The following is a 9,860-nucleotide window of genomic DNA, read 5'->3' as shown; positions in this document are numbered from 1 at the left end:
CTGAAATTCTGGCCGGGGGGGAGGCGCCTCATCCCTCCCTGCTGAAATTCTGGCCGGGGGTGAGGCGCCCCGTCCCTCTGGCCGCGAAACCTCGTCTCCTGCTGGGATGCAAATGGTGGCAGCCATAGCCGCCGCCGTTTGCGTCCCTGCAGTCAGCCATGATAGGCTACGTAAATCTTTACGTAGCCTATCACGGCTGACTTAAAAAAAAAAAGCGCGTACGCAAATGGCAGCGCCCATGGGCACCGCCATTTGCGTTCCTTATTTTGGCACGTGTAGTCTACGTAAACATTTACGTAGACTACGGCGAAAATAAGGGCAACGCTATTTGCGTTCCCCTTATTTTCGCCGTAGTCTACGTAAATGTTTACGTAGACTACCCGTGCCAAAATAAGGAACGCAAATGGCGGTGCCCATGGGCGCCGCCATTTGCGTACGTGCTTTTTTTTTTCCCAAAGTCAGCCATGATAGGCTACGTAAACATTTACGTAGCCTATCACGGTGGGTTTTTTTAATCTAGCTGTGATAGGCTACGTAAATCTTTACGTAGCCTATCACGTTTGTTTGTTTGTTTGTTTGTTTTACTTGGAAATGGCGGTGGCGGCAGCCGGTCGGAAGACCGGCCACCGCCGCCGAACCGCCGCCGCCAGGGACATTCGAGCAAGGTAAGTCCCGTCCCGGGGGGGGCGGGGAGGCAGACCGTTTCTCCACCAATTTCGGGGTGCCGAATGCGCTGGCATTCGGCCTCCCCGGGATTCGTGGAGAAATTCTCTGACATCCCTACTCTCAGACAAGAATAGGTAACAGGCCAATTTGCTCAGGATTTTATGGAGCAAGTCTCACTAAGTTAAAAAAACTGTCAGAAAGTACACATGCTGCTGCCGCCCCCCCCCCCCGCCTTTACCAAGGCCTTTCTCTCTTGGCAGCAAAATAAGTTTCTCACAGTACAAAAAGAAGCATCTCTTATCAGTTTGAGGGTACACAGTGTGAAGGGTGACTACTGTGCATTGTTTTAGCTTCTGTGGCCTTCACTGCTTGTGAATACAGCTATGAGAACCAAGTCTAAAATCATGAAAATTGCCAACTTTCTAGCAAATCGGTATACTTCTGCTATTAAACACTACTGCATATGATTCTGGGCAAATTCACACCTGACTGCCCACCATTCTTCCAAAACCAAACCCAGTACATCCCCTCCACCAATTTCCCCACTGTTTCCACACTCCACTCCGTCCCCCAGATATTGCTCTATCTACACTACTGTTAGCAGAAAGGATCATTGGCATGTGTCTATGTGTGTGCAGCTCCCAACCCCCAAGCTAGCATCAAATGTTGCCTTTGGGGCCAAAAAGGTTTTGCACTCCTGCACTACAGCAGAGAATGGCGGGTGGGTTGCAATCCAGGTTTCATACTAACAGTAATTACAGTACTGGAATCTTTGAATCCCTTTCTTTCTTGTATGGATACAAATATACATTTCCAAATAGAATAAAGCTATCCAAGTATTTAAACCAGTGAAGGCTGGTGGCTCCGATGTCAGTGGGGTGGTGAATCCGCTCTGGGTTTCAGTCAGAACCAGTCAGAATTCTAAAAGAGCTATCCAAGGTGTGGAAGCACCTTGGATAGCTCCTTTAGAGTTCTGGCTGGTTCTGACTAAAGCCCAGAGCAGATTTACCACCCCACTGACATCAGAGCCACCAGCCTCCACTGATTTAAACCCAACTAAAATATTTCCTACGCATTTTTGTTTGCTACAAAGTAGAGCTTTGTGAGTCCATTTTGCTTACTTTCTCTATAAAGCTGTCTGCCAGTATCACAGGCGAGGAGCTTCAATGTCAAAGAAGCTAACTCCCAAACCAGGCCATATTTATACAGTGTCTAATATATTACTTCATTGTCAATACCCATTGCTGTTTCATGAAGATGGGCTCACAATAATGACTTCTAAAAGAATCCTATGTAATTCAAACACACACACATACTGCTTAAGTATGCACTTTTTAGGTTAGATACAATTAATTTTGAATTATGCCATTGACAAAATGATTTCTTGCTCAAAGTTTACTAACTGAACCTGAGTGCATACATTTTCTAGTCATCTATATAGCAAACTTTTTCAATGTTTATACCTGACACAATATTTTTGCTCATTGGTTGATAAGCAAAAACTTTAGGTCCCCTTTGATCCTGACCTCCCCGTTTCTCACATAACTCTTTCCATCTTTGGTGATGAGGTTTAACTCAGCCATTTTAGCTCTGGATATTATCCAAACTGATTTGCCAATGATGCTTTGATATCAGTCACCTAAAGTACATTGTGACCTTACCTTGTATCACACCTCTTGGTACCGGTTGTTTATTTATTTCCCTGGATTCCAAATTACCTATTCTCCAACATGCTTAATTTCCTGAAGCTCGCAGCTCCGAGGTAAGACCACCTCGCTTTCTTCAGTAATCATTCTGAGCACATGAAGAACGGTGACACCGCCCTTTGCAAGTTGCTTGCTTGCCTGCCTCTCGCTCTGCCCTTGACAACAGCGGTGGTGAGGAAGAGGAGCAGGAGATGTTGCGGCCTGTTTGCTCCCTGGTTCTCTGCCTGCCTGCCAAGCAAGCCAGTGGTAGCCATGTTGAGAAAGAGGGTGAGGAGCAATAGCAGTTGGTGACAATGGCAATGTGAAGGGAGAGGCATTGAGGGAGTGGGGACATTGAGGGTCTCTTGCCCAGCGGCCCTCCAAAATCTGGAGCTGGTGCTAACTGTGGCAGCCCAGTTTTGTCCTCACAACAGGCTGAGGCTCTGCGGCTGATGTCACAAGGCCAAGTGGGTGGATTTGAACCTAAATCTCTGCACTGCAGTGAACTAGCTCGACAACTGAAGATCATCCAGAATGTCAATGAACACCCAAATGAAGTGGATTCTGGTACGGTTCTCAGGGGCAGCCCTATCGTTAGGTAGAGGGAGGCAGCTGCCTCAGGTGGCAGATCCTGGGTGAGTGAGTGGCAGCAAGTTGTTGGAAGGACAGAGCTGTATATGTGCTCCACACAGCCTGCCCTGTATCCCCCGAAAGCAACCCTGATGCCCTCAAGTGCAGTAGAGGCAGCCATTGTTGAAGTAAGATTCAACTGCTGTTCTGGTCGGCGTCTGTACTTGGGATGGGGGGAGGGCTGCCATTTTGTCCTTCGACTCAGGCAGCAACACATCTTGGGCTGCCCTGACTAGATGTGCCAATGAAAGAGAAGCCAAACACCGAGGAAATTGGAGTGTGTCTTTTTCTCCTCCCCTCTGCCCCTCCCTTAGCCAAGCAATAAATCTTCTTGCTCCTTTAAGAACTTCCCAGTCTTATTTAATGTAAAGCTCAAGCCACACGGCCATTAAGAGTCCCCATGCAAGAAGTGATGCCCAGCGAGTGCTCCATTGATCCTTGGATTATGTCCAAGGTTACTGAAGTGTGTCAAAATGCTGGTGACATTCCTTGGATATTACAGAAAGTTGAGGAAAGAACTAGAGGATCGGCTATCCTTGACTTGATCCTAACCAACAGAGATGACTTAGTGGGTAAAGTAGCAGTTACAGGAACTCTGGGGGAAAGCGGCCACGTTATACTTGAGTTCTTGGTTCTAAAGGAAGCAAAAGCCGAGTGTAGCCAAACACGTACCCTGGATTTTAGAAAAGCCCATTTTAATAAACTCAGAACAATGATCAGGAAGGTCCCATGGCGAGTGACTCTAACGAGAAAAGGAGTCCAAGATGGGTGGGAGTTTTTTAAAAAGTAAATTTTAAAGACACAATTACAAACAATTCCAACAAGACAACAGAAGAAGCCCATGTGGTTTCACAAAAAGTTTAGAGATGACCTGAAAACAAAAAAGGACACATATAGGAAGTGGAAGGAAGGCAAAGTGACAAAGGACGAGCACAGGCAGGTAGCACAGAATTGCAGGGATGGCGTCAGGAAGGCTAAAGCTGAGAATGAGCTGAGGTTAGCAAGGGATGCTAAAAAAGCAACAAAAAGGCTTTCTTCAGCTACGCGCATAGTAAAAAACAGAGAAAAGAAATGGTGGTTCAACTATTAAATAAGGATGGCAAAATGATAACAGATGACAAGGAAAAGGCAGAAGTGCTCAATTCCTACTTTGGCTCAGTCTTCTCCCAAAAGAGGGTCTATGACCCCCCTGGCAAAGGCAAAGTACAGGCTGAAGGGCAGGATTGCAGCCTGAGATCGATAGGCATATGGTCAAGGAACACCCAATTACTTTGAATGAGTTCAAATCTCCAGGGCCAGATGAACTGCATCCCAGAGTAATAAAGGAACTGGCAGAAGAACTCTCAGAACTGCTGTCTATTCTCTTTGAGAAATCATGGAGGACAAGGGAAGTGCCAGATGACTGGAGGAGGGCTAATATTGTTCCTCTCTTCAAAAAGGGTAAAAAGGAGGAACCTGGGAACTACAGACCAATCAGTCTGACATCAATCCCTGGGAAAATTCTGGAGCAGATGATAAAGCAATCCAATGATTACTCGAAGCCAACATGGATTTGTCAAGAACAAATCCTGCCAGACGAATCTGACTTCAGCAAAGCTTTTGACAAAGTGCCCATGATATCCTGATGAGCAAACTAGCTCGAAGTGGGCTAGATGAAACAACGATCCAGTGGATCCACAGCTGGCTACAGAATCGAAGAGTGCTTATCAGTGGGATCTTCTCAAACTGGGGAGAGGTAATGAGTGGGGTACTGCAGGGCTCGGTCCTGGGCCCAGTGCTCTTCAACATTTTTCTTAATGACTTAGATGAGGAGGTGCAGGGAATGCTGATCAAATTTGCAGATGACACAAAATTGGGCGGGATAGCTAATACCCAGGAAGAGAGAAACAAAATTCAAAGTGATCTCGATAGGCTGGAGTGCTGGGCAGAAAACAACAGAATGACATTTAATTGGGATAAATGCCAAGTTCTGCACCTAGGAAAAAGAAACCAAATGCACAGTTACAAGATAGGGGATATGTGGCTCAACAACACTACAAGCGAGAAGGATCTTGGAATCGTTGTAGATCACAAGCTGAATATGAGCCAACAATGTGATGTGGCTGCAAAAAAGGCCAATGCTCTTTTGGGCTGCATTAATAGAAGCATAGCTTCCAAATCATGTGAAATACTAGTTCCTCTCTACTCAGCCTTGGTTAGGCCTCATCTTGAGTACTGTGTCCAGCTCTGGGCACCACACTTTAAGAAGGATGCTGACAAACTGGAGAGGGTTCAGAGGAGGGCAACAAAGATGATCAGAGGACTGGAAACAAAGCCCTATGAGGAGAGACTGAAAGAACTGGGCATGTTTAGCCTTGAGAAGAGAAGACTGAGGGGAGATATGATAGCACTCATCAAGTATTTGAAAGGTTGTCACAGAGAGGAAGGCCAGGATCTCTTCTTGATCATCCTAGAGGGCAGGACACAGAATCATGGGCTCAAGTGACAGGACGCCAGATTCCAGCTGAACATCAGGAAAAACGTCCTGACTAACAGTTAGAGCACTATGACAAGGGAACCAATTCCCTGGGGAGGTGGTGGGCTCTCCCACACTGGAGGCATTCAAGATGAAGCTGGACAGCCACTTGTCAGGGATGCTCTGACTTGGATTCCTGCGTTAAGCCTTGTAGGCCCCTTCCAACCCTACTGTTCTATGATTCCATGAAGGAGTCTCTCTCCTGATGAGAAATCCAGACCAGAACCATTTTTTTCATCCTTTGTATCACTGCAGATGTTTTCTCTCAGCAGGAATTTCTCACATTTTACTTTGAAATTTCACTTCAGGAAAAATTCCGTAGCAACTATCCTCGTTCATTTGATTTTATTTTCTATATTTTGAACCTGCTTTTCAGCCAAAACCTTCCTTGCAGAAAGCAGCTTCCAAAGATAAACTTACTCCGGTCTAATGTAGTGAAGAGCCACTCAAGATAATTCCAAAGCAACCAAGACAAAGCTGTGCTGTGCAAGAAACTTCAGCCAGTGAGCAAGAGTGAACGTATTTGTTTTGCAATTATTTTTATTAAAAATAGCAAATTGACATACTTTCTCCTCCCCATCCCCATCCCCACCCCAACAACAACTACATATATATTTTGCATAGTCTGTTCATTTGTTACAGTGAGTAAAAATAGTGGTAAATTCTCTGATCCCGAAAATGTTTATGATCATCTAATCTGAAATCAAAGAGGTTTTACAAATATTGGCTGCAGATCAGGGCGGGGTGCTCTCCCGCACAGGAGGCATTCAAGACGAGGCTGGACAGCCATCTGTCAGGGATGCTTTGACTTAGATTCCTGCATTGAGTAGGGGGTTGGACTCGATGGTCTTATAGGCCCCTTCCAATCCTACTATACTGTGATTCATCATTACACAAATTTGGTTGGGGCAATTTGGTCCTGCTAAACTTGCTGTTTCTCATCTCGCTCCCTGTATATTCTTAGAGGAAACACTCCTAATTATTGTTTATGTCTGTATGCTGTGCATATCTATGCCTTCCCCCAAGTTGTTTGACATTTCTAGAATATAGATCTGAACATTTGCCTGGAGGCCTAGGTTGGATCCAAAGATGCCCTTCTGCACACACAGGGCTGTGTTACACCTCATGATAGAGCATAAAAAAAAATGTGTGTGCTCACTTTGGCAGCACATATACTAAAACTGGAACACTACAGAGAAAATTAGCACAGGCCCTGCACAAGGATGACACACACATTCATGAAAGGTTCCACATTTAAAAGGAAAAGAGAGAAAAGAAAACATGTGTGAATGTGGGAAGAGTGGGAGGCAAACAGGTGTAGGATAGTGGGAGTGGAGAAACAGGGGCTGTTTGTGTGTACAGTAAAAAAAAGTTCAATAAAATGTTAATAAACAAGTGAAACCAAATTCAAAGATACTCTTCTTGCACACGTGGAAGTATGAGAGCTGCTACGGAATGTATCTGTTTCAGCACTGCATGAACGTTTGCACAAGTATTTGTGGAGCAGTGCTAGGGGCTAGTTTCCATCCATTGGCTCACAGTTCTTTGGATCCAACCCAGCGTCAACAAGGAAGTCAACGAGGATGATGGCTTTATGGCTTCATATGAAGGAAAGATGCTTGTCCTCTGGAACATTGTACTTCAATTTGTGCTCTTCAAAGAGCTTGCACAGTTCCTCCATGTACGTTTTGTGTACGTCATCCACTTCGTCTTGGCTGGGGTTGAGCTTCTTCTCAACCTTGATGGGTTTTCCAACTGGGGGTGGTGGGAGAGGGAAGACAAGCAGTAGGAAGACATTAATATAAACCAATCTTCCTGAACCTGATGCCCTCTAGATGTGTTGCACTACAGCTCCCATCATCCCCAGCCAGCATGGACAATGAACTTAGGACGTACATAGGAAGTAGCCTTATACCGAGTTAGTCTGCGGGTCCACCTAGCTCTGTACTGTCTACACTAACTGGCAGCAGCTGTCCAGGGTCTCAGGGCAGTATCCAACTGACGCTGTGCTGGCAGAAACTAGGTTCTGAACCCTGCGCAAGAGAAGAAACCAACTAAAGAATCCAACCCTTTGCACATGCCCCTTGTGAAACCAGTTGCACAAGTGTAATGGGCAACCACTTGCTCAGTAGAAATATTCGGTGGAGGTCCACTGGCGTTATTTGAGTTTTATTTATTTATGTATTAATTAAATTTATTAATCGCCCATCTGGCTGGTCACCCAGCCACTCTGGGTGATGCCAGCCACTCTGAGTTTGCGGAATGACACCGTTGGATACTGCCCTCAGACAGGAATCTTTGTCAGCCCTACCTGAAGAAGCTGGGGATCGAACGTGGGCCCTCCTGCATGTCAAGCTGGTATTCTACCGCTCAGCTACAGTCCTTTGGGTCCATGCAGTTTCATACAGAGATGAATGGGAGAGGACAGTTCCTTTAGATCAGTCGTCTTCAGCCTTTTCAGACCCAGGAGGACCTGCCTTTAGCCCAAAAGTGTGCTTAGGAACCCACTCCTTAATCTTTTAATAATTTATTTGTATGCTGGCAGTGATGCTGTTGCAATCCATCATAGGTCAGTCAACAACCCTACAATGGGTCCCAATGCATCAACGGAAGACTACTGGTTTGGAAAACCTGGTCCTAAACCATTGAGTGTTTTAAACTAATGGTGGTAATCAGCACTTTGAATTGTCCCTGGAAGTGGACCTGCAACCACTGAAGATGCTACAACCATGGGTCAACACACTCCATGGCAGCCTTCCCCCACCTGATGCCCCCAGATGTGTTGGAAAACAACCCCCATTATCCTCAGCCAGAGTGACTGGGAAATATGGGAGTTGTATTCCAGCACATCTGGAGGGCACTGAGTTGGGGAAGCTGGCCTAGACAGATATAAAAAATTGTCAGTATTAGATCACGGTGTGTGTTTTTTATTGACTAATGATGGTGACCCCAGCAGTCTTCAACCTCAGCCCCTGAACATCTCTAGCTTTGGACATTGGTCCCTATATCAAAGGAGGAAGAAATCTAACTTTGGGTGTGTGTGTGTGTGGGGGGGCTACATTTATCATCCACATGGCCTTGGGGTTATCTGCCTGCCCTCTGAAACTTTACACTAATTGTGTTTGTCAGACAACAACGGACTGCCATTGTTTCATGCCTACCTTGATCTATCTCATTAAGTGTCCTCTGCTGAAGGGGTTGGCGAAAGTGGGTAAAACCATTGAGATGATCCCCACAAGCTGTAAAACAATTATGGGTAATGGCTACCTATCAAATCCCATCAGAGAGGGTGGCCTTACCAAAGGAAACTGTCTTTTTAAATTAACCTGTCCAGGAGGAATGGCTGTAGTTATCCTGACTGGCTCAGATAGTTTGTTTACCACAGTGAATCTAGTCATGGAAATGCCACATCTCAACACCTGACAGAAGGTAGAGAGAAAAAAAACCTTGCTGGTAATTACTGGCCTCCTGCTTGGACATAGAAACAGGAGCCCTGATTGTTTGGGAAAGAAAGTAGTGTCTACATTAATAAATTCTTCCCTGCTAGGGACTAACACCTCCAGCATATTTTACCATCACTGTTATCACTCCAGCCTTCCCCAACCTGGTTGTGTGCAGATGTGCTGGGCTATAATGAGCATGCTGGCTGGGGATGATGGGAGTTGCAGTGGCACTACCCTAGTTATGGAATTCCTCCCAAAGGATGCAAGACAGACAGTGGCCACTTATGTTTCACCAAAAAAGAGGAAATACATCACACAAAAAAGAGAATACAAGAGGACAGATTTGCATAAATTAATATATATCTGTATATGCAAATTTGGAAATATGTACTGTACAATACCCCTTCATGGATCACTGCCTTGTTGTGGCGAAGGGGCTTGCGTAACTCAGTGAAGCCATAAGCTATGCCGTGCAGGGCCACCCAAGACGGACAGGTCATGGCAGAGAGTTCTGACAAAATGTGGTCCACTGGAGAAGGAAATGGCAACCCACTCCAGTATTCTTGCCAAGAAAACCCCATGGAACGTATCACAAGGCTAAAAGAGATGACGCCGGAAGATGAGCCCCTCAGGTCGGAAGGTGTCCAATATGCTACTGGGGAAGAGCAGAGGGTATTTCCAAGTAGCACCAGAAAGAGTGAAGCGGCTGGGCCAAACCCGAAAGGACACTCAGCTGTGGATGTGTCTGGCGGTGAAAAGAAAATCCGATGCTATAAAGAACAATATTGTTTAGGAACCTGGAATGTCAGATCAATGAATCAAGGTAAGCTGGAGGTGGTCAAACATGAGATGGCAAGATTGAACATCGACATCTTGGGAATCAGCGAACTAAAATGGACAGGCATGGGCGAATTTAATTCA

At 45.6% G+C, this 9,860-nt stretch overlaps 1 protein-coding gene and 1 non-coding gene across 2 annotated transcripts in view; one reads left to right on the top strand and one right to left on the bottom strand.

The window, feature by feature from the left end:
• Window positions 1-6,011: 6,011 nt before the first annotated feature.
• The window catches only part of MOGAT2 (monoacylglycerol O-acyltransferase 2), a 67,484-nt gene continuing 63,635 nt past the window's right edge, over window positions 6,012-9,860 (bottom strand). Inside the window, exon 6 of the mRNA XM_084842429.1 lies at window positions 6,012-7,251. Within this exon, the coding sequence (XP_084698555.1) occupies window positions 7,097-7,251 (155 nt within the window). The 3' untranslated portion in view covers window positions 6,012-7,096. The remainder of the gene's footprint in view (window positions 7,252-9,860) is intronic.
• LOC146349307 (U6 spliceosomal RNA) lies at window positions 6,648-6,754 on the top strand. Its single transcript, XR_014789776.1, has one exon. It is a non-coding gene; the product is annotated as a U6 spliceosomal RNA (small nuclear RNA).

Source organism: Heloderma suspectum, chromosome 3, assembly GCF_057233095.1.
Source record: "Heloderma suspectum isolate Gila_16-S chromosome 3, 16-S_ref, whole genome shotgun sequence".
In the NCBI taxonomy this organism is placed as follows: domain Eukaryota; kingdom Metazoa; phylum Chordata; class Lepidosauria; order Squamata; family Helodermatidae; genus Heloderma; species Heloderma suspectum.
The sequence above is the reverse complement of the archived record's forward strand: the minus strand, read 5'-3'. Positions and strand labels throughout refer to the sequence as shown.